Source organism: Scyliorhinus canicula, chromosome 13 (assembly GCF_902713615.1).
Source record: "Scyliorhinus canicula chromosome 13, sScyCan1.1, whole genome shotgun sequence".
Classification (NCBI taxonomy): domain Eukaryota; kingdom Metazoa; phylum Chordata; class Chondrichthyes; order Carcharhiniformes; family Scyliorhinidae; genus Scyliorhinus; species Scyliorhinus canicula.
Genome location: NC_052158.1, coordinates 131,392,608 through 131,420,604, shown reverse-complemented (window position 1 = coordinate 131,420,604; position 27,997 = coordinate 131,392,608). Strand labels below are relative to the sequence as shown.

Genomic DNA, 27,997 nt, shown 5'->3' with positions numbered 1-27,997 from the left:
ACGGGTATTTTGTCTTTTTTACTCCAATATCTTGTATGTGGTGATGAATTTTATGATGAATTGTCGTTACTTACTTGTGTTCTTCACTCTGTCTCTTTTAGAGCCTTGTTTGATTATGACAAGACCAAAGACAGCGGTCTCCCAAGCCAAGGCCTTAATTTCAGTTTTGGTGATATACTGCACGTGATCAATGCATCAGATGATGAGTGGTGGCAGGCTCGACAGGTAACGCCAGAGGGGGAGAGTGAAGAAATTGGAGTCATCCCAAGTAAAAGGAGGTGATTACCTTTTGTCAAGTGGGAATATGGGCATTTAGGTGGGACATCTTTTAAATACCAGGTGCTCTTTAACTGCAAGGACTGCAATACCATTTCACCATTAAAACCAAATTTATTTTGGCAGATTAATAATCAGTACTGCACACTATTCCTATCTTTGATTAGTGGGATGTTTTGTGAATGATGCGAGAAATGAAGGAGAGGCTGATATTTTGAAAACCAGAAGAGTGCCTGCAGTCTTCAAAGTGACAAATTTAAATTGTATGAGGATGCACTGGTGGCCCAAGCTGATGGTGCTGATGTGCATTGCAGAACAGGACTAAATTTGTTCTGATGTCCCTCATCTTCTTTGTATTCTTTCACCTTTAAATAAATGTTGATCTCAGTTTCGCACCAGTTTTAATATCATCTTCCACCATGTGGTACATAAAGATTTGATGCATATACATGATACAAATACTGCTGAAGTTGTACAGTGATCATTATGTAATCTAACCATTATAATAATTGACTAGATTGTACCTAACAATTTTAACATTGACTTTGAAACTTTATAACATCAAATGATAGATATCATAGGATAGCAAACTAAAGGTAATATGATCAGTGCCATTACATCTTGTAGCTTTGAATCCAAAATTGGGTACTAATCAGATCTGATGAGATTAAAGGAAGTGAGCTTTTTGCTGAGGTCATAGGTCCAGTTATTTCAGCTTGTGTGCAATTTAATTAATAGTTCATGTGGGAAGATTGTATAAACATGTCAGTAGAACGATAGTCTAACAAGACCCATCTCCAGCACATTGTGCCATGAAATTAGTTCCCATTTTCCCAGATCAGGAATATTCAAGTTTGTTGACGATGAGGAAAAGGAAAGTGACAACTCTCATGCACCTCCTCGCATCCAATCGGAAATAGTCAAAGAAATCTAAAAGGAAATTAGAGTTGGAAAACTCCGATTTTGTTTATTCATTTAAAATAGAGACTATTTGCATGGGTGAAGGTTAATTTAATGCAGCTTGAGAATGTGTATTATGGACAGGGGAGTAGGGATAAACTGAAACCCCAATTCTCTTCTGTCTATAATCAGTGTGGTTTATTTTTTATTCGTGTGTTTCTAAACCCTTGTTAGTGTGCGGTCAATTTAATTGGTTGAAACACCCTGAAAGATCTAAATGTTACATCAGTCACACACTGCACACTCCAACAAGATGCAATTAAAGAAGATAGTGCACTTGTGCAAGGTTTAAGCCAAATAAATAGTTAACAGTTCACATGTATTTGAGAGAACAGTGACAAAAGCTTTGTTCTGCTCTTTCATTGTGGATATGATAATTTCAAGTAGCTGGATTTGGAATCCTTCGATGAGAAGACTGTCCAGCAGGGCACTTGTGATTGTTGTATAAATTGGTCCTGTTTCTTTATAGGTGAACCCAGAACTTTGTAATCAGACTGCAAGGTGTTTAAGCCCCTGTGTTCTTAAAGGGCAACGGTGACACAACCTTGGTCTGCAGCTGTTGTCTTGTCAGTATCATCCTGCCCCCAGGCCACCTTGTAAGGTTTTGGATAAAATAATTTCAGTATCAAGAGAGCCAGTTTTTGTCGCATGTTCAACAGTCATTGATATGCAAGAGTAGGTTTTTCACACTTGTGATAACTGGTCTTGTCAGCTTTCCTTTATTCCATTGCAAACATGGAGTCAATGGACTCCGAGACACACTATTTAATGGCAGGTGTGAATTCCACAAAGGAATGCTGGCTAGGCATCTTTGATCAAGAGTGGACCCCCATCCATTGTGATTCTATTTGGAACTTTCTGGAAGCTTGATAGGCTATAGTTGCAACGGTCACAGGACTCCTTTGGCGGGCATTAACAGTTCATTAGTGTCCATTTTTAAATAAATGAAGGCAATTCCAGAAACTTTTATACAAGCACAATTAAAGTTATGAATATGACACCTCATTTATTGGCCATGACATATGTATGAAACAAAAGGGTTCTCGACTCATCTAATTAATGATCTTCTTCTGTCTCGTAACTAACAGCAATGGTATTTTGATTGTAGAAAATAATGTTGTCTATAGGCGGAACTAGTAATCGTAAGCAGTTATTTTTTTTAAAACCCACTGGAAATCTGAAATAAAAACACAATGTTAAATAGACAGCAGACCCTTTAGTATCTAGAAAGATGTTGGCCCTTCATCATGAAAACTGAACAATGATAAATGCATGTGAGACCATGCGGATGCAAGAGAGAACAAATGCCAGTTGGAGCTAGTAAAATTGAATTGTGCGATGGAAAGAGAAACTGTAAGCATGCGTAGGTTGATATTTCTAGATGTTAAAGAAGCAAGTTACCTAATGTTTTATTGCTTCATCAGAGAGTGGGGCTTACCCCTCATCTAAATTCAAAGGTTCACTTGTGGCCTCACATCAATATCCTGAGGATAACCATTGTCCAGAAACTGAACTGGGCTAGCCGTATAAATACTGTGGCTACAAGAGCAGGTGAATGATTGGGAAATCTGTGGAAAGTAACTCGCCTCCTGACTCTTAAATCCTGTCCATGAAGACCATAAAAAATAGGAGTAGGCCGTTCGGCCCCTCTAGTCTGCTCCACCATTCAATAGGATCGTGGCTGATCTGACATTCCTTGTGACTACTTTCCTGCCCTTTCCCATCATCTGCAAGGCACAAGTCCAGAGTGTGATGGAATGCTTTCCACTTGCCTGGTGAGTGTAGCACCAACAACACTTGAGAAGCTCAACATCATCCAGGACAAAGCAGTCGCTTGTTTGTCACTCTATCCAGCACCTTAAACATTCAGTCCCGCCACCATCAATGCGCAGTAGCAGCAGTGTAAAACATCTATAAGATTCACCATAGCAACTCATTCAAGGCTCATTCCATAGCACCTTCCAAGCCTGTGACCTCTACTACTAGAAAGACAAAGGCAGCAGATGCATAGGAACATCGCCTGGAAATTCTCTTCCCAAGTTGCACACTTTAAAACTGTTGCTCAAAATCCTGGCACTCTCTTCCTAACAGCACTGTGGGTGTACCTGTACCACATGGAATGCTGTGGTTCAAGAAGGCAAGTCACCAGAATAAGTGGTTTACAGTAAATGCTGGTTTGACCAGCGACGCGCTCACTGAACAATTTTTAAAATGTTATTGGAAAGCACCAGATTTATATCAAACCACAATTGCTATCTTGTTATTAATTAGTATAACTTAAGTCAATTCAGGGTGGCACAGTGGTTAGCACTGCTGCCTCAGAGCTAGGGACCCGGGTTCAATTCCGACCTTGGGTGACTGTGGTTTGCACCTTCTCCCCATGTGTCTACGTGGGTTGCCTCCAGATGCTCCGGTTTCCTCCCACAGTCCAAAGATGTGCAGGTTGGGTGGATTGGCCAATGTAAATTGTCCCTGAGTATCCAAAGTTTACTGGGATTTTGGGGTTACAGAGCTGTGGCAAGGGAGTGGGCTTAGGCAGGGTACTCTTTCAGAGGGTCGGTGCAGACCGGATGGGCCAAGTGGCCTCCTTCTGCAATGTAGGAATTCTGCGATGAAATTAGCATTTTGCCATGGAGTCAGCAGATTTTATTTCCATTGGCAAAGTGTTATAGAACATAGATCAGCACAAATTAGTAACCTGATCAGTTGCCATACTTGGAGTGAGTGTCAGTAAATTACTTGTTTGCTGTTTCTTGATATTATGAGACAAGACAGCTTCAAAAGCTGCCTTGTGCAGATGTAGTTTTTGTGGCAACAGACTCATTTTGATTTCTGTTAATCCAGTTAGAATGCTGGTTGCAAGATATGCTTTGTAAATTAAAGCTTGAGGAGTTTGATGCCTTGGCCCATTGGAAGATGTGTATTTCAAGCCCTGGATTTGAAACCATCAGATAGAGTTTGCTGAATGCTTCTGTCCTCTTAACAGTACACTTATTGGCATGTGGAAACTTTCCAATAATTCAGATGTAAAATATTTCTTAACCTTTAATCAAGTTTGTAATGCAGCATTCAAATCGTGTGATCACTTTGTAATTGGGATTAGAGTGGGAGCAATCTATTCATCAGTGCATCTGAGTACAGATGTCCTTGAAGTTTGCTCATCACGTATCCCTTTCCAAGTCTATGAACTGCCCATGTACCTATGTCAGCACACAGGCTTAATGTTTTAACTTCTTAAATGTCTCCGCATTGCACCAAGGGGAAAGTTATAATAGTTCAAATAATGCCTTGAGGTAATGGATAAGTTTGCTTGTTCAAACAAGTGCATAATGTTTGGGGTGATAGTTTGAATGTAAGTTGTTTTCGACACAAGGCACTAACAATACAGGAATGGATTTTCAAACACTTGAATGAAGTCAAAGTAGCAACTGATATGGAAATTTGATGGCCCTATCTGGTGATGGGGACCTGCTCACATTTGGACCCAAAATTCAGCCAACTTCTTTTGCTGGAATTCAATATCACGTCCATCGTCAATTGAGATGTCCAGGAAGTTCTTTCTTTTATTGACAAGTCTTTCAGCATGAGTACTGCAGAAGAAAAAAACTGAAAGTTGTGCTAACCCAGCTCTTCAGGAGTTGCAAAATGGACCCCTCTCATATTTTGCATCTAGAATCTCAGATAATCTACATCTACCATTAATAGTTAAGGTACCATGCTAACTTTGACCATTTCTTTCTATTTTATATTTCCCAGAAGAATTGTCAGTTACTGCAACATTTAACTATTTGCAGCATTTGGGTGGCACAATGGTTAGCACTGCTGTCTACAGCGCTGAGGACCCGGGTTCGATCCTGGCCCCGGGTCACTGGCCGTATGGTGTTTGCACATTCTCCCAATGTCTGCGTGGGTTTCACCCCCACAACCCAAAGATATGCAGGTTAGGTGGATTGGCCACGCTAAATTGCCCCTTAATTGGGGAAAAAAATAATTGGGTACTCTACATTTTTGTTTTTAAACAATTTGCAGCATTTTCTTTACTCGGAAGCAAACTTGCCACCAGTCAATTTTAGTAAGTGTCCAACACTGGGTGTCATTTGGTCTCCTGACAAACTGTCTTCAAAACGTACAATTTTCAAGTGAACTTTTCACATCCTCCAGGTGATTTGCTGTCAATGCATCATGTTGTACTTCTGAAAGTAAGATTGCTTATGAAGTTGCTTTGATGTGTTGGTTTCTTTTTAAGCATTTAAATCTTAAATTAAAGCATTTCACATTTTAATGGTTGTTCCTTAGGCAAGTTATGAATTTCAGATTTGAAATGAGACTTGGTGCATGCTTAGCAAAAATCATCCATTTTAGAAAGTGAACGAATCAGCCGACCTGTAAAATTGATGAAAAGGGTCAAGATTTTTCTCAATAAAATGGCTGTTTTAAAAACAGAAAATAGTTTAAATTCCTCCCATAGAACTAATGTAGCAGTCAAAACAATCACATTGAAAGTTAGAGGAAAGGAAACTAACAAAGAACCAGCACCATTCACCAAGCTAACTCTGATCAAATGTTGCCAACAAACCCCAAAGCCCCTTCTATTTAACTGCCCACAGTACCATCAATACAAGTGATTGAAAACCCACCGCTCCTAATGTGATGCAAATCACAACCAGCTACAGTGAAATGGAAGAAAGGGAACAACCTCTGCCTCACTTCCCTCCCTCCACAGGGGCTCTGTGGTTTGCTTCAGTGAGATTTGTTCTCCATGAACTGAACTAATGTCTCAATTAACAAAATGCATTTAATTGGAAAGGAAAATGCAGTGTTGGACCTTCGATACTTCTTTCAACCTGACTTTCACAGGTTTACATGTAAACAAGGTTACATTCATATTCAATCTTAGCAACAGAACAAAGCCAGGCAATATAAAACTGTTAATTAAAACTTAAATGCATACTACTTTAGGAACTTTGGAGTAGGCTTTACAGCTATTTTACCTGCTCTCTTGGTGTGAATTTTGGATTATTTTGTCAGCATGTTGTGTACCTTGGAAGCTGAATTTGAATGTTCAACATTAGCTGACTGCTGTGCAATGAAATTTTCATGTGAATGCAGAATCAATGGAATCAAGATGCATAGTGCCATTTGCTTCATATTATCTTTTCCATCTGCCAGTGAGCTGTTATTTTTAATCCAGACTTAATGCATCGGGCAAAATTTGTGGAATATGTAACACCTGCTGAGAATAATCTTGAACGAGATTTAAATTTCTGAGGATTCATTATAAATCAATGTTAAAACCCAATGAAGACAAACAACGTCCTCACTAATATATAATATAATGTGGAACACAAGTGCTGCCAGTTTTAATCTGTTTTACAATGACAAACACTTATTTGGATTACAATAGTCCGAGCTAAGATCAATTTTCTATTTGACATAACAGCAATGTTGATTCTAATCAGACAATTGGAGATTAAAGCTGTGAAGTTCTGCATCTGACATCTGGGGATTTACAGCATTTTCCTTAGTCCCCAAAAAGCTCAATTTAGAAATTGGTTACTTGGCGGCACAGTGCTTAGCACTGTTGCTTCACAGCGCCAGGGACTCTGGTTCGAGTCCAGGCTTGGGTCACTGTGCGGAGTCTGCACATTCTCCCTGTGTCTGCGTGGGTTTCCTTCGGATGCTGCAGTTTCCTCCCACAAATCCAGAAAGACGTGCTTGTTAGGTGAATTTGACATTCTGAAATCTCCCTGCATGTACCCGAACAGGCGCTGGAGTGTGGCGACTAGGGGATTTTCACAGTAACTTAAATTGCAGTGTTAATATGTAAGCCTACTCGTGACACTAAGAAAGATTATTTTTATTTTCCCATTCTGTCTGTGTGTTGTTTAACTGGTTGTAAAATATAACCGGCAAATGTTTTTTTTAAGATGGAATGCTCTGGTTCACTGGGTGTTAGCTTTGGCTCAGTGGTGATGCTCTTGCCTTAGAGTCAGATAGGCGTGGGTCCATTTCCACAACAGGCAAGCACATGATCTTGACTGAGTGCAATTCGGAGTGAGGGCTACATTATCATTGCTGCATTTCAGAGGAGGTACAGAAATACTGGCTGTGCTTAAGAGTGGTATCTCACCAGGACTGCATCAGTCTGAGGGAATTTGTAGATGACACAAAATTTGGAACTCTTGTGAACAGTGAGAAAAGCTGGGACAGACTTCAAGAGGACACAGGCGGGCTGGTGGAACGGGTGGACAGGTAGCAAGATGAAATTTAATGCAGAGAAGTGTCAAATGATTAATTTTGTCAGGAAGATGAGAGGAAACAATATTAAATAAAGGGTGTATTCTGAACTGGATGCTGGAACAGGGTGGATTCTGAACTGGATACTGGAACAGAGTCCTGGGTGTATATGTGCACAAATCATTGAAAATGGCAGGGGAGGTTGCGAAAACAGTTATTGATATATACAGAATATTGTTTTCTTCTAATTAAAGGGCAATTAAGTGTGGCCAGACCACCTACCCTCACATCTTTGGGTTGTGGGGTTGAGACCCACGCAGACACTGGGAGAATGTGCAAACTCCACACGGACAATGACCCAGGGCAGGGATCGAACCTGGGCCCTGAGTGCCGTGGGGCAGCAGTGTTAACCACTGCGCGACCGTATAGTGGACGCAGCTTCAATTGTAATTTTCAGAAGGAATTGGGTAATTATCTGAATTTTTTAAAATAGCAGGGCCACAGGGAATAAACATAGGGGAGTGGGACTATTTGAGCTGTTCTTGTAGAAAGTCACCATAGACATGATGGGCCAAATGGTTGCCATTTGTGACCATTCTATGATTCCCTAGCTCCTACTATCTTCTCAGGTGGACTTAAAAGACCCAACAGCATTAACTAAAGTAGAACAGGCTAGTTTAATAGTGTACTGTCCAATATTTATCCCTCACTAACACACTTAGCTGTCCCAATGTCCTTTAGTCTTGGCTCCTGCCCTTTCTAACCCTCTATAAATCTGAGCTCATCTTTTTCTCACCTGCACTAATACCCACTCCCTCGCACTGCCAGCCACCACCATGCTCACTGAGCCACAGTGGCTCCCAGTCTCGCATCCTTGATTTATCAAATTCTCACCCTTTTGTCCAAACCTTTGCTCCTTTTCCAGTCCTACCCTTCAAGCACTTTTTATTTTCTTTACTTAACTCTTTTGGAAGCTCCACTCAGTGCCCTACCAGTGACAGTTAAGCCTTCAACCACCTAGGCCTAATTTCTGGATTTTCCTGCCTACTGCTACTTTGGTAATGATTAACAAGTTAGGTCATTCATCTTTAAACTTTTTAAATTCTCAGTTCTATGAATCGTGATCGAGGTGAGGGGTGATCATCACTGCAAATTTGAAGAATACATTAATTTCCTCCTTTACAAAGAGCAAATAATTAAAGGGTCTTAAATGTATCTGAAATTGAGACCTCAGGTATTTTTGGCTGTGGATCCACTTGAAAATTTGATTCTGTTTCAGATTCTGGATTGTTTTCATACTTTTAATAATTATCCAGCTTGTTCGCTATTTTCTAAAAACGTGGCTGACAGACTCGGAAGCTGTTGTAAATACCACTAGAACTACTTATAAACTTGGATTTATTTAAACTTGATATAGATGCTGGACACAGTTGTCTGAATTACACGTATCTTTGTTCAATCTGAAATGGAGTTGCACTGCTCTGAAAGTCTGTGCTGCAGGGTTTCTGTGTTTCTGTTAATTAGCCATGTCGCTGAAATGTCCTTCAACCAGTTCAGCGCCATTACTTACCATTTTTACCCACCCTTGTGAAAACGATTCTTCCTTATTTGGCTTTAACGAAGATCAGCTCATAGAAGTTCATAAAGGGAATATTCCAGGGTATGGGTCTTTAGTGGTCGCCTAGCTCTCTTTCTCCCAATGATCCATTTTTTGGAAATAGCCAAAGCAAGTATTATCCCATGGATTGATATTTCTGGTCAAGTTGAATGATTCTTTATAGTGGCTTTTTTTTTTGTTCCTGGGATATGGGTGTCGCTGGCAATACCAGCAATTATTACCCATCTCCCGTTCCCCTTGAGAAGGTGGTGTTGTGCTGCTTTCTTGATCTGCTCAAGTCGGTGAGGTGCAGATACACCCACCGGGCTGTTATATATGAAGTTCCAGATGAACATAGGTCCAGGAGTAGGCCATTCAATCAAGGTTGATCATCTACCACTATGCCATTTTTCCTTATTAACCCCATTTCAGGGCAGCACGGTAGCATAGTGGTTAGCACTATGGCTTCACAACGCCAGGGTCCCAGGTTCAATTCCCGACTTGGGTCACTATCTGTGCGGAGTCTGCATGTTCTCCCTGTGTCTGCTTTGGTTTTCTCCGGGTGCTCCAGTTTCCTCCCACAAGTCCCGAAAGACGTGCTATTAGGTCATTTGAACATTCGGAATTCTCTCTGTGTACCTGAGCAGGCACCGGAATATGATGACTAGGGGCTTTTTACTGTAACTTCATTGCGGTGTTAATGCAAGCCTACTTGTGACAATAAATATTATTATTATTATCTCCTTGTATTTACGTCATTAGTATCCAGAAACCTGTTGATTTCTGCTTGAACTTGCTGACACAGCCCTCTTGTATAGAGAATTCCAAACATTCACCACCCTTTCAGAGAAGAAATTCCTTCTCCTCTCGGTCTTAAATGACTTGCCCCATATTCTAAGACTCTGTGCCCTGGTTCTAGATTCACCAGACAGGAAAAACATCCTACTAAATCTACCCTGTCACGCCCTGTAAAGATTCGGTAATTTTCAATGCGATCACCTCTCATTCTGCAAAACTCGAGAGAATACAAGCCCAATTTCCTCGATCTCTCCTCATAAAACAATCCCACCATCCCAGAAATTAGCCGGGTAAACTTCCGCTGTACTCCCTCAATGGCAAGGTTCCGGGATTTGTCCCAGCAATAGCGAAAGAACAGCGACATTGTTCCAAGTCAGAATGGTATGCTTTGTTGTGTATGGGGAGTAGCATATCATACTGAGGAATGCAAAATAATGAAAGGTTTCAGTGCGTAGCAACTGTAGTGGGTGTGTAATCCACTAAGGATAAGTCAAAGCAGGTCTTCAAAGCACTGAGTTAGGTTTGAAGTATTGCACTCAGTTTTGCTCATTGACTCTGGAAAAATCTGACTATTAGAAAAAGTTTAAGTACAAACAAGAAGGCATCATAGTTCTGGGTCTTAAATTACAAACACAACAATGGAAGACAGGAAAGGAATTTTGTCCATCCAACCTGTGTAATACAATTGTGATATCTTATCTAACACAATAAATTGACTCCAACTCTTCAAAAGCTAACAGATGATTCACCAATTTGCGCGAAAACAAATTGGGGAAATTCATCTTCAACCCATCGAGACAGTCAAAACTTTCCCAAGATGTCACCCAAAATTAATTCTCTGCAGTGCCTCTACTTTTATAAGAGGTGATCTCCACTTCAGCCAGAAATGTACCCAATTCTTGCTTCAAGACATTCAGTGAATCGACATCCACTGTGTGAGCTCGCAGCCTGTTTCCCAGCACCTCTATTTTCTGGGGGGGTTTAACTCCGTTAGCTGAATGGCTGGCTCATGATGCAGAGCAAGGCCAACGGTGCGAGTTCCAATTCCTGTACCGGCTGAGGTTATATGTGAAGGGCCCGTCTTCTCAACCTCGTGTCACGCCTGAGGTGTGGTGATCCTCAGGTTAAACCACCACCAGTCAGCTCTCCCCCTCAAAGGGAAAAGCAGCCTATGGTCATCTGCGACTGTGACACTTCACTATTCTCTGGGAAAATAATTATCATGTCATTTAATTTTGATCAAGCCTGGGGCAGCATGGTGGCACAGTGGCTAGCAATGCTGCCTCACGGCACCGAGGTCCCTGGTTCGTTCCCGGCTCTGGGTCACTGTCCATGTCAGCACGGTAGCATTGTGGATAGCACCAATGCTTCACAGCTCCAGGGTCCCAGGTTCGATTCCGGCTTGGGCCACTGTCTGTGCGGAGTCTGCACATCCTCCTGGTGTGTGCGTGGGTTTCCTCCGGGTGCTCCGGTTTCCTCCCACAGTCCAAAGATGTGCAGGTTAGGTGGATTGGCCATGATAAATTTCCCATAGTGTCCAAAATTGCCCTTAGTGTTGGGTGGGGTTACTGGGTTATGGGAATAGGGTGGACGTGTTGACCTTTGGTAGGGTGCTCTTTCCAAGAGCCGGTGCAGACCCGATGGGCCGAATGGCCTCCTTCTGCACTCTAAATTCTATGTCAAGTTTGCATATTCTCCCCGTGTTTGCGTGGGTTTTGCCCCCACAACCCAAAGATGTGCAGGGTAGGTGGATTGGCCATGCTAAATTGCCTCTTAATGCAAAAAATTAATTGGGTACTCTACATTTATTGAAAAAAATAAACATTTTGATCTGGCTGGGTACAACTTTTGAATGAATTGTGAATGGCTAAGTGATCTAAAATGGTTCCTGGGGTGGGAAATCCAAGAGTTTGAAGTTGAGAAGCAAATTGATGTATAGATAGATGAGTGGCGGGGCCTTTAATAAGAATGGGAAACTTTGAATTAAATGCTATTTAGTATTTAAAAGCAAAATACTGCAGATGCAGGAAATCTGAAATTAAAGCAGAAAATGCTGGCTAAACTGAGTATGTCTGGCAGCATAGAAGAGAAACAGAGTTAACGTTCCGAGTCCATAAGACAGTTCTGTAAAAGGGTCATATGTGCTTGAAACATCTGTTTCTCAGGGTGGCACAGTGGTTAGTACTGCTGCCTCACAGCGCCGAGGTCCCGGATTCGATCCTGGCCCCAGGTCACTCCGCAGGGAGTCTGCATGGGTCACATCCCCACAACCCTAAAGATGTGCAGGGTGGGTGGATTGGCCACGCTCAATTGCCTCTTAATTGGAAAAAAATAATTGGGTGTTCTAAATTTATTTTTTAAAACTCTGTTTCTCTCTGCACAGATGCTGCCAGACCTGCCATTTAGTATTTCACCATTGCAATTCGAATGTAAATGAGTTTGACTCTTATTTTTTTTTAAAGTAGGATCTGTTACAGTGAATTTATTGATTTATTTGAAGTTTTTTTTTTAAAAAAACACTTTCAAAGCCTGATGGATTATGAATGCAATTACTGTGCATAGTCAAATGGGATCGACTGGATGCACCTTTTTGACTACTGACTACCATTTTTAGATAATAGTATGAAAAATACCACTTTTTGCCACTGTAGAAGAAATTGCAGCTATCATGTAATGTATCAGCTCCTAAATAGTATCAAAGAACTTAGAGGAAATTGATTGGTGATGTTCTCGTGTGTCCTTTGAAGTAGGTGTAAGTAAATCAAAGAACACTACTTTTGAATGGTGCTTATTCATATTTTTATACCTTCATTTTATTTTCTTCTATTTCTGCATGTTATTCCCATAATCCACACCTATGCAGGTCAGTAGAAAGAACCAGAGACCTGGTTACATTCTTAATTGCTGCATGATGTGGGAGGGAATCCCTACCATGACTGCCCATTTTGGGGGGGGGGGGGGGGAGAAGTGGGGGTTGTACTACATTCCCTGTTGCCAGTTGATGCTGCTTGTGGTCGCAAGGTTTGGGTTTGGGAATTCTACTCTGAAAGTCAGGAATTAATTTGCAAAGCTTATGCCATCCCACAATTTGGTTTCAAATAAAAAATAGTATAATCAGCACTTTGTTACCCCCAATAAGTTTCAGATATGTTTAACTAAAATAGTAAGTGAAACAGATTTTGCTGCCAGCGCTTTTTTTATCGGTATTGTTTCTAGGCTGTAGTGTCTCGAGTCTGCTCAGCTGTAAGTAGGTTAATTATTTATGTGCCTTTCTTGACAGCATTATTAGTGGAAATAATGCTGTGTTCATCTGCTTGTGTGCGCTCGGTAATGAAGGCATGAGCTTCCGCTTAAAAATGCCATAATGAAAGGTGCTTTCCGAGTATTTGAACATGCACTGTTCCATTCTAAAATTTTGGTTTTCTTATTTTGTTCTCAATCATAAGAGTTGAGAAGAAAGAACGAGCCAGGTTAAAGACGGTGAAATTCAATTCAAAATCAAGAGATAAAGGGGTAAGTGGTGGAGATTTGTTTTATTACATGTGTTTCTCTGAATGTAAAAGTGCTTACACACATTATGAGGTTCTGAAAGTCTATATTTGATTAAAATTGCCTAATTTATTTGAAGATTTTTTAAAAATGTCTCCGAAGCATCAAGTTGTTTCTCTGTGTATGTTATATAATAACTTGCACTTCTGAACTGAGGAAACAAGCTGGGAGGATTGCCCAATGAAGTATTATTCCATCAAATTTGACCGTGTATTTTCTTTGAGCCAGTTTCCACAGAGTGCAATTAGTCTGTGGTTTGATGGGCGAGCATCTGGTGTATTTTTCGGTGCTACATAAATGTAAGATGATATTGAGTTCCAGCAAAAATCTAAGCATATTCCATATAATTCTGCAGCACTTTTCACTGAGCATTACTGTGCTTTGTGGCAGAGTTCTCTCATGGGTGGAGTAGTTAAGTACCTGGTTAAGTACTGGCAAAGGTGTGGTGTTAGTGTTCTGTTAGAATAGGTAACCGGGTCCAGCAATCCAATTGAACATTAATGAATAACGGCTGAATTGCTGACCACCTCACCACTTGCAGTTACAAAGCACTACCTCTGCAGGCAACTTTATTATCATTTGCAACAAATTGCAGATAAGGGTGAAACATGTTTACGTTTTTTTGAGAAACTCCATAGCCACATCGAACTAAAGGTAAAGTACAAGGTTACAAGCAGATTTCAAAATTAGATCTCGATATCCCCTGTTAAATTTTAAACATTGAATTTTTTTTAAACCTGGCCCAAGGTTCCTCAGGCCAACATAAGTTATGTGTGTCTTTCAATAAAGAAGCATTGCCGTCAGATCTTCCACTGCAATCTCTCTGATCGCATTTCCCACTGTCATTATTGCAGTCAGGTTGGGGTGGGGAAGGAAAGAGAGCGAGGGTCAGCCAAGCAAATAACTTCTAAATAATTGCTATTTAATGCCACTCCTCAGTCCTCCTCTAACCTGAGAGATGGGAATTTTAATTGGGCGGAGTTTGCTCTGAACAAGCTTTGTAATTATGATCAACCCTAAAAACTCCACCCAAGATGACAGCAGCTTTGTTGTTTCAGCATCCATCCCTACCGCTGCTCCCTCTAAATATCATCTCCCACCTTTAGCAGTCAGAACTAGGAAAGAAAAAGGAACCCTGGAACCCTGCAGCTATATGGTGAATCCTGTCTCTCAGGACAATGCAAACATGGACTGGGTCTTCAACCATCCTATTATTACTTCCTTCCCTATCCATGGTGTCATCTTGACAACACATTCTGTTCTCCTATAGTGGATTATACATTCGATCACTGATTGTTTATTTCATTTCAGCTGTCCAAATTTGGAGGTCCTTCTCTCTCTCGCTCTCTCTCTTCCCCCCCCCCCCCCCCCCCCCCCCAGCCCAAACAAAAATACATAAAGCAAGCAAGACAACTCCAGAATAAAGACAAATCCTTAATTCTTTAACATGTTGCAAACTTCCAAAAAGAGAGACTTGCAATTATGTAGCATCTTTCACATCCACCAGATCCCCAAAGTGCTTTACAGCAATGGAGTAAGTTTATTCTCTGATGTAATGCAATGTGACAGCTAACTTTCCCACAGCAAGATCCCACAAACAGCAATGCGATAAAGAACAGATATATTGTGGTAGGTCTAACATAGAGGGGAACTATACCGTAAATGAGAATATAGAAAGTCAGAGAGATCTGGGCGTGCATGTCCACAGATCTTTGAAGGTGGCAACACAAGTGGACAAGGTAGTCAAGAAAGCATCGGAATGCTTGCCTTCATTGGACGGGGCATAGAGTATAAAAACTGGCAAGTCATGCTACAGTTGTATAGAGCCTTGGTAAGGCCACACTTGGAATATTGCGCACCATTCTGGTCGCCATACTATCAGAAGGTTGTGGAGGCTTTGGAGAGGGTACAGAGGAGGTTTACCAGGACCTGGCCTGGTCTGGAGGGTGTTAGCTATGTGAAGAGGCTGAATAGGCTCGGACTGTTTTCATTAGAAAGGTGGAGGTTGAGGGGTGACCTAATAGAGGTCTACAAGATTATATGGGGCATGGATAGAGTTGATGGGCAGGCATAGGTTTGAGGTCTGTGGCGCAAAGTTTAGAGAAGATGTGCGAGGCAGAGGGTGGTGAGGACCTGGAACGGCTGCCAGGGGAAGTTGTGGAAGCAGATACATTAACAGCGTTCAAAAGGCATCTTGACAAACACGTGGATAGGATGGGTATAGAGGGCCACAAGGAAATGCTGAAGTTTTGGCACGGGTTTGCATCATGACCAGTATAGGCTTGGAGGGCCAAAGGACCTGTTCCTGTGCTGTATTGTTCTTTGTCTGTTTGCACTGTTGATTGAGGAATAAAATATTGGCCAGGGATAACACCCCTGCTCCTTTTTGAAATATTTCCATGGGATATTTTATGTCTGCCTTAGAGGTGGATGACGACTTGGCTTAAGAACGCATCCAAAAGGGGCAGCACAGTGGCCTAGTGGTTAGCACAACCGCCTCACGGTGCTGAGGCCCCAGGTTCGATCCCGGCACTGGGTCACTGTCCGTGTGGAGTTTGCACATTCTCCCCGTGTCTGCGTGGGTTTCGCCCCCACAACCAAAAAATGTGCAGAGTAAGTGGATTGGCCACGCTAAATTTCCCCTTAATTGGAAAAAATAATTGGGTAATCTAAATTTATTTTAAAAAAGAACGCATCCAAAAGACAACACCTCTGACAGTGCAGCACCCCCTGAATACTGCACTGGGGTTTCAGCCTAGATTGTTGTGCTCGGGTCCTGGAGTGCAACTCAAGCCTGCAATCTTGTGACGCGCATACCAAGTGAAATGTTTCTTGATTCACTTACTTAAAGTTCCGTGACCAGTGAATTAGAAAAATACTTTTAAAGGATGGGACTGTTCTTATAATGTGTGTCAGCAATGATGTCATGTTCTTGTACAATTTGTTTGTTAAGAATCCAGCATTAATGAATCGTGACTGTATTTATCTTGGATTCTGAACACAACAAGTGTCTCTTCAGTGGCACGGGAATTCTGAGATCAAAACTAATTCCAGTGGCCTGGAACCAAGATAAACACACATCTTTAAATGTTAATTATTATCATTAGATTATGGGTATTGCATTTCTGTCAGCATTTGTGGGTAACTTATGGCTCTTGCTCTCAATTAGTGCATTTGGGGAAAATACAATCACCTTAAATAATGCACATTTATGATCTCGTATTCTGCACAATTTTGTAGAAACAGTTTTCTGTGTGAAAGTTTAGAATACCTCTCGGGTACGTTCTAACAATTTTTGTTATTATAAATTTAGAGTACCCAATCAATTTTTTCCAATCAAGGGGCAATTTCTTTTAGCGTGGCCAATCCACCTAGCCTGCACATCTTTTGAATGAATGAAATTAAATGAATGAAAATCACTTATTGTCACAAGTAGGCTTCAAATGAAGTTACTGTGAAAAGCCCCCAGTTGCCACATTCTGGCGCCTGTTTGGGGAGGCTGGTACGGGAATTGAACCGTGCTGCTGGCCTGCCTTGGTCTGCTTTAAAAGCCAGTGATTTAGCCCAGTGAGCTAAACCAGACCCGGGTGGTTTTGGGATGTGTTGTCCTGGGAGGGAGGCCAAGCCAGGTCTGGGGCCAGAGTAAGTTGGGGCCTGCTGTGGAGGGTTGGGCCTTTGTGGGGATGGGGGTGAGTTTTAGGACTAGTAGTGACGGGAAGGTGAGGAGAAGTGTCCCCAGGAGTTTTGAGGGTGGGGGTTAGAGTCCTCTTTTGGGGGGAGGGGGTTGGTTGGGAATGTGAGCCAAGTGTTGTGTGGGTTACATCAATAGTTACCCAGAAGGTAGAAGTGATATTAATTCTTCTAACATTTTCTGGGGAGCTATTGATGTTACCCAGTCAGGGACTGTCTGACCTTAATGATTTAAAACACATTTCCAGATTATTCCTAGTGCAGGACAATTGGCCTGGGGAAGTTTGCACTTCCAGGCAATTGCCGTGTAAACCTTACCTGTGAACTTCCTGGGGCAGTCCCCCAGCACATATTTGGAGTAGCCCCAATACAATAACCTGGAGCTTGGAAATTACTGCCCTTTAAGTTCCTTTGAAGCTGATCAAGTGCTATTGTTGGGGAAGGATTACATTGCTGATCAGAAATCTTTTACTTACCCATAATCTAAAAATTACAAAGTCAGTGCTTTTAAATTATACTTTTTGATACATAAATATTGGAATGTCAGATGTTTTTATCGGTATCTCTGCAGAAATCTGAACTGCTGTACTTCAAAAACATTTAGCCAAGGAGTGACCAAAAGACTTTAACAGCATGCTGCACTGTTCTTCAAATTGCTGTAGATTTTAGAAAATGCCTTATGGTGGTAATTCCTGCTAAACTGAAAAGCAACATTGTAAATCTGTGTGCATATGTGGTTGAAACAGTTGTGTACTAACGTGTGCAAAAATAAAATGCATGTATTACATAGCAAAAGGAATGAGGAAAAAAAACTACGCTTGCCATTGATGAAGATCTGCATCCCACAGGGCTGTATCATTTACCCACATTCAAACACTGGCATGGCTTCACTGATGCCAGGCTCTAGCACGCTACGCATGTTCTCTTACTTGGAAAAACAAACTTCTTCAGCTCAAAATCCAATTTCTCTCACGGTTTGGGTTGTGCCTTTAGTCAGACACCTGATGCTATTTTTATTTTTAAATTGATGGCCATGATTTTTCCATCGCTGTTTAGATTGGAACAATTTGCAGACTAGTTTCAGCATTCTGCTGTTGTTAAGAGGTAAAACGGATGAATTTAAAATTGATTACCGAGTATCCAAATGGAGACTGCTTTAGTATTGATTCGCACATTTGATGTTTTCCAAATCTTAAATTGAGGGGAAATGACTTGTGTTTCAAGCAATGCAGGCAGAATCCAACAAACATTGAACAATCAATGTCACAACTACTGGTTCCTACTTGCTTCTTAAGTTTTGTCACATAAATATTTATGCTGTATACATCAATAAAACTAATTCTCTATATAAAGCCCTTGTATAAATCTTCAATAATTTCTTGCCCTCTATTAAAGATAATCTGTACAGATAGCTGTCTTATTGAATAAGTTTCCAATGCTCTCAGTTTCCCTTACACACACACTTGTGTATTCTCACACACACTTGTGTATTCTCACACACACTCTTACTGTCTTCTTTTGTCTGTCCCTCTCGCCCTCTTCCCCTTAGTTGGTTCTTTTACACACTGTCAAGTTTACTCTAAAGTCTCTTTCCTTCTCTTTTGTCTTGCAATGTCTTAAAGCATGACAAACAAAATTTTTGAATTTGATTTGATTTTAATCATCTTTGTGTGAATTGCTTGTTATCCACTGGTCTCTATTCTAAAATGAAATTACTAATCTAGTTTTAGATTCACCTGAAATCCTTGAGAAATTGGATTTTTATTATTTTGGTGCACAAGCTCTCAATCTACTATATTGGCTATAGATTAAATTAATTAACTTTCTGCTAAAAGTCAACAACTTTTAAGTTTAAAGTTTGTTCATAGCCAAGAATTTAATTTGCACGACAGCATACATGCAGCCGCATATCTCATCCTGTCTCCTCGTTTCACAGTCTTGAAAATTTCAATCCATCTGAGTTTGTCATGTTTCTAGATTATTTTGTCCTCATCTCTTGCAAAAAGTATTTTTTTTAAATCCCTACTGTTGCCAACTTTAAAAAAAGAAATCCAACTTGACCATTCTCTTCTATCTTATTTTGATTATCTCAGATGCAGAACTTGACCAATCTCTCTCTTTTGGAAGTGACTCTATAGCCAGCGCATTTCTATTTAGCCTTATAAAGATTTCAATGGCATCACAGCTATAATCTGCATTATTTTTACATATATTTTACAAAATGTCCTGGGGGTTTCTGTAGATTGCTTTTTTTTATAGATTTCCTTTGCAATCTGAAGGATATTTGTTTTTGGAGCAGAATACATATTGTGCATCATTTTCTTGGCAAAGTTAGCATTAAAAACATTATATTTAAAATTTGCAAGGATGGTGCCCAAGCCAGTTTTCCTGCGTTTCTAGGGTCTGGCGTTAATCGCGTGGACATTAGACACCCCTTTTTTTGCCACTCCTTCTCTTCCTCAGCAGTCATTCAATGACAAGCGTAAAAAGAACATCTTTTCCCGAAAATTTCCCTTCTACAAGAACAAGGAACAGAGTGAGCAGGAAACCAGTGATCTTGAACGTAAGTAGCTACAAACTGATACACCTGCAGAGAAGGTCAATCTCCAAGTAGGGACCTTTACTGTGTTACCATGGCAACATGCTTTTGCGGAATACAACTGGTCCCCTCTTCCTTTATAAAAAAAATTGTGTGTCTGTTCCGAGTTGGCTACCTGTGCAATTCCAACTTTTAATATATCTATATGCTGAGACTCTGGTTAAATCCTGGACTGAGAAACACCCAAACCAGTTACGTTCACTCAAAACTGTCTTGTCATGGTAGTAGTCTTGTTATGTGCCACTGACGGTTTTTTTTCTGTGACTGTTTTTTTTTCTTATTGCTTGCTGTCTGGGGACTACTCTACAGGAGATCCCCGGGTTAGGTGACGACGTTATGGGAGCAAAAGGCCTGAGTAAGTCCCGGAAAATCCTCTCCATTCACATTTGCCTCCATCTGTTTTCTAAGCTAATTTTTGTTGCTTTCTCTAATGGTTCGTAGGTTTCTGCTGGCATGGGGGAGGTTCATGGTTATTGGTTTTCCATCTTTATTTTTACTTTTTTAATCATTACCATGCAAAGACAGGTTGTAAAATCTCTGGCAATATTTCCTATGTAAACATTTTAGATCTATTTTATAAATTTGTTAACCGGGAGGATGTAAATGTAAAAAATGTTTTTTTAAACATTAGATGGAAGCTGAAGTTTCTTCTAAGTATTTGTAACTGGGTCATTTCTCTGGCATCCATTTATAAGTAAACATGCCAGCTTGTGTTCTGAACTGAAAATATCAGTTCAGTATTTAACTAGAACTGGAAGATCAGACATTAAATGTTAACATAGGAAATACTTGGAGACCATTGCAAATTATTCCTTTTTTACATAATGACATCAGTGCAATCACTATACTGTGAACTGGAGGAAAAACGATACTAAATATGTTTCGGGTTTAGTTTTCTTAAAATAGTAAACCTCACTGGGGTCAGACTTTATTTTCTTTGAGCCAAAACAGTTAGGTGTGAGGAATTGTATTTTGCTCTCGTGAAAGAAAATGAACACAGACATTCAAAGGTCTAGAAATTGAAACCTATTTGATCTTCAGTTAGCTACGTTAGGTGGTTCTCTTGTTAAGTGCAAAATATGTCACCCCTCCCCCATTGTTCCATGTTTCCGAGATGAGCAGACTACTATCAGAGTTGTTGTTGACGAGTTGAAGGGGGTTTGATGGAGACTGACTGCCTCCTGCCCCCAAAATATCATCCTGCCCTAGCTCTGCACCTTCGTGCAGGGTGAGATCAAAATCTCAGCCAGTGGGCTCACTGTGCCCTTCCTCTCTACAAGGCTATTTCTGTGTCCGTGCAGTCCTGGTTATTGTCTACTTTATTGATCAGTTTCTTGAGATTGATTAATTTAAAAAATACAGTGGTTGTTTTGGTTAGAAATGGGAACCGATCTGTAAATATAATAAAGGAGAGCGAAAAGAAACCAAATTTAAATAGTCAAAAATTCTATCTGGATATCCTTGTATTTCCCTTATCTGTGAGCTTCAATAGCATTATTTTTGCAGAAAATTGCTTAATGAAAGATGGCTTCAAGATTACTTATGTTTCATTAACAGCAAGCAAAGTCAGGTTTTTACTATGTGGGTTTATGTTTTTATTCAAGTTCAATATGTTTCTCCATGTAAGTTTTGTTATACTTATTCACTGATTTTCAGATTATAAATAAGAGTATTCGGCTTTTGCTTACATGATTGAATAGCCTTAGTCTTTTGCACCTCTTTTGCATATCTCACTGACTGGGGCTCTTAGTCTGGCTAACATCTTTCACTTTGTTTGAGGTAAGGCTGTGAAGAATTGCATACTTTTGCATTGCATACTTTGCATTGCATGTTTATTTTTTTTTAAAGTATCCTGGGCATTTTTTTGTTAAAACATTTCAGCTGCAAGCTTACTTAAATCATTTTGGTTTTGTGCTAAACCTTTGTGGAGTGGTGGTTGGGTAGAAGAATATTGTCACAGATGACGGGCCAAAAAGCATTTTGTTATTTTTGATATGATTGAATGCTGGCATTTTACCTTTCTCAATCAAACAAATGTACACTTCAGAGTAAGTGTTTGTGCTTGAAATAGCTACTCTGCACCCCATGTAAATACTTTATCAAACAGCCAAATCTATATAATACCCATTGTGAACTCTGTACTTCCTGTTTCCTGTAAGTATTGTCCCAAGTGTGCCAATCTCAATATCCACTGCCCCAAAATGGACTTTTATATATTTTTTTTATTCCACCCATAAAGTTACAAAGCCAATGCGCAGTGGCCGGGACAAACCCTTAATCCAACTAATTATTTGCTCCAAAAAACAGTTCAAATTCAAATTGAAGCCAATTCAGGATCTCCACAAGAGAGACATGCACGATCCAAGCTGACGAGAAAAGGCATTGCCCCCTGATCTTGGGCTTGATCTGACGTTTGATCTTAGCCAAAACGCCAAGAAACAGTGACTTTAATATATTTTGTTTGGCGTCACAATTCTTTAAAGAAAACCTCTTGAAATACAGACAACAAAGACTGACTTTTTATGTTGAATCAATGGATAAATACACCACCTTGTGCATTACTCAGTATAGATTAGGAGGGTCTTTTGGTTACTGTCAACTCACGAGATGGTTTGCTATAATTGGCCTCAATGTTTGGTCTAGGAATGGGGAAAATGTCTACCTGCAGGTTCTTGCTATCTAATGGCCCTTGCTGGAAAGTGTCCAAATATGGATGTCAGTGGAGGACAAGATGTTGTTTGGTTATAAAGCCCCTGTCCTGTTGATATAGCTGGTTTAATTTGTAAATGAAGAGTTGTCATGAAGAGGAAAAGTGGAGTCAAAATACTGGCACTGTGTCAAGGCTTGTGCCTTATGTTGAGAAGAAAAGGCAAATTATTGGGGAAAGTTATGCTGATGTTAAAAATATTCCTCCTTTCACTAAGGTTCAAGTTTGTTTGTCTAAAAATCATTTTGCATTTTTTAAGTTTCCATTTGTTTCTGAGCTTCATTGCATTTACTAAATGAAAAATAGCAACAACAGAATGAAACCTTTCAACCTGTTCTCATTTTGTTCAGAAGCGTTCCTTTTGCTGCTAGTTGGAACTCTGGTGATACATGGTCTGCTGTATAGCCTACTTATTCTACAGTCATAACTTGATGAAGCCTTAAAATGTGCAATAAATAATAATTGAAGTATTAAAACATCCAATTCAATATTTAAGCAGTTATCCTTGACCAATCCTGCTGAATTGGCTCGAACTCCCCTTAATTTAATTTCATCTCTGGTTATTGTAAAATTTCCTATTGAAATCCATACAGAGCACTTATTAGTCGGATGTGATTTATCACAAAATATTACATTCAGCACTTGGCACCAATGAACCTATAATGTTGAAAGAGGAAAATGTTTTAAGCGAGAGCTTTAGAGCTTTAAAACAAAAATGGGTGTTTTGTGAATCACTCCAAGGATACATTTATCCTTTACAAAAAATGTAGAGAGATTGTAGAATGTTTCGTTCTCAGTGGTGCAGTGGTTCGCACTGCTGCCTCACGGATCCGAGGGCCCGAGTTCGATCCTGGCCATGGATCGCTGTCCATGTGGAGTTTACACATTCTCCCCGTGTCTGCGTGGATCTCACCCCTACAACCGAAAAGATGTACAGAGTAGTTGGATTGGTGAAGCTAAATTGCCCTTTAATTGAAAAAAAAATGAACTGGGTACTTTAAATTTAAAAAAAAAAGAATGTTTTGCTCTCAAGTTTTGGCGATATTTGATGTAAATACTTCCCAGAATATCTGAGATTTGCAAATACGTGAAGTATTTCTTTAAAATGAACAGTCTTTTAAATTATCAAAGAAAAATTAAAATGGGAATAAATTAGTTTACAGTACAACCACTTTACCTGCTGACCAATCATCAAGGTTTGTATTACTCCTGTGTGACTTGAGAAATTTCAGTCTATTTATTCTTAGTGATAAATGAAGCTGGCAAGTGTGGAGTACAAACAGAAGACTTAAGTATATTATACACAGTAGGGACAGTTGACAAATGTGTTTTCTAGCTTGTCCTAGCTAATTCCAAAATCTCAGACCCAGCATTATTTTTTAAACTAATGGTATTAACAAATATTTACACTGTCTTTAGCATAATGAACTCCAGGTGCTTCACGGGCAATATAAAACGATATATAACACCGAGCCTCATATGGAGATATTAATTCAGACAGTCTATTTACAATGTAATACTTAGATCATTATTTGTGCTTCTTAAAGAAATGTCCCGCCTCTTCCCTCCTACAAAAGATGTATTTGGTCAACTCTTGTAGCTGCAGGATGAAGAAGTAAAATATTATTCGCAAGCTAAGTGAATTGTTCTTCCTATTGTATGGTTGGATTAGCTGAACTAATATCTCCAATTGTCAAGGCCTTAATTGACTGTCTCCTATTAGCTCAACCCTAAGTATAAAGACCAACAGTAAACTAGTTACTCTGTTGTCAAGTCATAGGAACCCTGCAAAATAAATTATAGCATCCTCAATAAGTTAGAAACCCTCTGAGATAAATGGGCGAAAATGTTGTTGGAGGGGGTGCACGGTGGCACAGTATTTAGCATTACTGTCTCACGGCGCCGAGGACCCAGGTTCAATCCCGGCACCGGGTCACTGTCCATGTGGAGCTTGCACATTATTCCCATGCCTGTGTGCGTGTCTCACCCACAGCCCAAAAAGATGTGCCGGGTAGGCCGTGAATTGGCCATGCGAAATTGCTGCTTATTTGGTTGGGGGTGGGTGGGGGGGTGCGCTTGGGTACTCTACATTTATATATTTTAAAAAGTAAATAAAATATTCTAGGGATTGTTAAAGTTGAGCTGGTTTATATTTGTGAAATCTATATAAGAATCTGAAATGCTGAAGTTTAGTATTGAGTTATTGCCTTTATTTAAATGCAGATATGCAAATGAGTATTTGCATTTTAAAAGTTTATTGTGGGGAATGTTTTGCGATAATAATTGATGGCGAGTGCTGTTTCTCACCTGACTAGATAAGCAGACCATTTGGTCATGCTGTTCTTATATGGCCACTGGGTAGTGTAAGAATAAAAATGGGATTATGCGTCATGTGGAAATGCTGTGCTCTGTGCTGGATTGAGTGGCACTGTTACATTCAGCAGTCAGGTGGTATTTGGTAAGGCTATGTCAACAGCTTATGGCGGGGCAAGTATTGCTGAATGCATGGCATTGTATATTTATGTGGTATTACTGCTATGTTCATTTTAAGTTATGGGGCTTGGGTGCTGGTTGTGGTTATCAGTCTTACTGCAGGGTGATTTAAAGGCTTTCCCTTAAACGTACTGTGTGTGGGGAACACTTTAGAACTGAGGGATCAAGTTTTCCAGTTCACAGTAATCACACCATCCAAACGATTGTTATGCATTTCATCAGTTCCATGGGTTGCTTTGCTTATTTTTGAAATGCATATTTGTATCAACCAGTGTTTGTTTTGAAATGTTGCATTTGATTATGTTGCTTATATTTTTTTATTATGATTTCAGAGCATGTAACCTCTAATGCCAGTGATAGTGAAAGTAGTTACCGTAAGTTTGTTTCTTGTTTGCTGTTTGAGTTCAGCCTAGACTCCCATGTTAACCTTGCTGAATATTAGGTGCTGCTGTCCACTGATTCATTGGTACTCTCCAAACAAAGACGGGAAGCTATTCCTATATGGCTGTTGTATATTACCATGCAGTTGTTGACTTGCTGACTAAACATATATTTGGCCCATCTCATGCACGTTCACGCTGGCACAATATTTACACTGAAATTCAAACTCTGTTTATACTTGGAGATTTCAGATGGGTTTATTTAAGAGCAAAGTAACTAAATTCCCTGTGTCTTCTGAAGCTGTTTTGTACTTCTTGGGTATCCCCATGACCTGCCTCATCTCCTATTTGAGTGGACTGATTACATGTTCCCAGATACCTCTCAGTGCCTTAATGTTTGCCAGACAGAACATGTGCAAGTCTTGTGTGGACTGGCCTGTACTCTAGTTTTTAAACCCTCTTGTCTTTTATCTATTGCAGCAGGCTGAAGCCCTCTCGATCTCTGTGATCTCACCCCACTCCATGACTTGAGGGTCTTTGGTTATTTACAAGTTATGGTGACAATCCGGTTAAGAACATAATGTTTTCGGAAAAAGTGTAAAGAGCTGAATCTTGAGAGAGCGAGAAGCACACATGTTGAGTTTGGGAAACCTTGAGGTTGACAAGTCTGTCATTAAATAGCTTGTGGAAAAATTTTGAAAATCTATAAACTTATCTATCCAAATTGGTTAATAAGTTTCTCAGTTTACAGCAATCACAAATTAATGTTGTCTGGGTAAACATTTTGTCAACATTTTCTGTTCTAAATCCCTATATCCATATTTACAATACCATTTATCTTTACAGCACTGTACACACTCTCCTGCCAGTGCAGGTACTGTGATGCTACTACTGGCAAATCGACAACTACAGCTTGATAAATTAAATAGGAAGTTTTCTTTTAAATGTAGGTTTATGAAATTCTAATGTGGGAAAATAAGAATAAAGACAGATTGTATGGCTTTAAACTGTGGCTAAATTATGTCTGCATGCCCTGGTCAATTATCATCTTCTCTCACCTTGCTTCATCTGAAGATTAGGTTGGCTAAATCTTTCTGTGTGCCGTGCCACAGGAGACTGATGTGATGCATGACAGCCCTGTTCGCTCGGAGATCATTTCTGTCATTGTTCCATGAGGAAAAGTTCTCATTTACTGATCGATGACAGACCAATTTCAATTTGTGAAGCTTCCCTTTTCTTGCCTTGGCCAAAGAGATTTTGTTACTGACATCTCTTTACTGACAATTTGTTTTATATTAAAAGTTCTCCATTTGGAGAAGTAGTAGATCGAGAGGGATAGGATATTCCACAGCTTTGAGGTTCTGGGAAAGAATGTACTATGAATATGTAAGAAGGAGGAAGATACATGGGATAACATTTCAGGAACTTGGGGAGGGGTGAGACCTATTATGGAGCCAACATGGCAAAGTTATATGAAAATGTAATAGACTGAGTACCTCTTCAGATCTAAAGGAATCAACTTTACGATCCAGTAATCTGATTGGGTGCATCAAATTAAAAAGTGATCCTATTTACTGTTGGGATAACCAGTCAGAAGAAAGAAAATAGGAAATTGAGCATGTTTGGGTGCTGCTATCTATCTCAATGAAGATTCAGCTGACATCTTATAAATTTACCATTATTGGAACCTTGTTGGCAAAAATGCAAGTCATGAGGATAGATGGTATGAATTAAATTAAAAATGCATCCCTAACATGTGTCTTTTTATTGGAAGTGTAGGCCACCCAAGGCATGAAGAAAATAGGGGCAGGAGGAGGCCCATTTGGCCCTTCGAGCCTGCCCCGCCATTATGGTCATGACTGATCATACAACTCCATAACCTGTTGCAGATTTCTCCCCGTATCCCTTTGTCTCTAGCCTCGGGAGCTATATCAAACTCCTTGTAGAAAACATGCAATGTTTTGGCCTCAGCTGCGTTCTGTGGTAATGAATTCCACAAGCGCACAACTCTCGGTGAAGAAATGTCTCCTCATCTCAGTCCTAAATAGTTTGCCCTGTATCTTTAGACCGTGACCCCTGGTTCTGGACACCCCGTCATTAGGAGCATTCTTCTTGCATCTACCCTTTCTAGTCCTGTTAGAATTTTATGGGTTTCTATGAGATCTCTCCGTTCTTCTAAATTCGAGCAGATATATTCCTAACCAACTCAATCTTTCCTCATACTTCAGTCCTGCCATCCCAGGAATCAGTCTGGTAAACATGTCCTGCACTCCCTCTGTAGCAAGCATATCCTTCCTCACATAAGGAGATCAAAACTGCACACAATGTTCCAGGTGTGGTCTCACCAAGGCACTGTATAGTTGCAGCAAGACATCTCCGCTCCTGTACTCTAATCCCCTTACAAGAAATGGCAACATACCATTTGCCCCCTTTACCACCTGCTGTACCTGTATGCTTACTTTCAGCGACTGCTGTACAAGGGCACCCAGGTCTCAATGCACGTTCCCCTCTCTCAATCTATAGCCAAACTCTCTCAATCTATAACCAATGTACAAGACGAGCAAGCAACAGTTTATGCACACGCCACCAAAACAGCTTGTTACACTTTGAAATCTGGCTCCAACAGTAACAAAAACAGCTTGTTCAATTACTGTAAGAAGCACAAACTCCTTTACTGCAATCTGTATGTAATGTACATGCACTAGCAGTAA

The 27,997-nt window shown here is 40.1% G+C and overlaps 1 protein-coding gene across 41 annotated transcripts in view; it reads left to right on the top strand.

Annotated features, from left to right (window-relative positions):
* Positions 1 to 27,997, top strand: part of LOC119976166 (disks large homolog 1) — a 426,844-nt gene that overhangs the window by 381,448 nt on the left and 17,399 nt on the right. For 24 of the 41 annotated variants that reach the window (XM_038816405.1, XM_038816435.1, XM_038816400.1 and 21 more), the window contains 4 exons: positions 102 to 278; positions 13,315 to 13,381; positions 19,571 to 19,670; positions 25,239 to 25,280. In XM_038816405.1, coding sequence (XP_038672333.1) covers positions 102 to 278; positions 13,315 to 13,381; positions 19,571 to 19,670; positions 25,239 to 25,280 — 386 coding nt within the window. Of the gene's footprint in view, positions 1 to 101; positions 279 to 13,314; positions 13,382 to 19,570; positions 19,671 to 20,015; positions 20,062 to 25,238; positions 25,281 to 27,997 lie in introns of all 41 variants that reach the window. The other 17 variants (XM_038816438.1, XM_038816437.1, XM_038816410.1 and 14 more) reach the window with 3 other exon arrangements.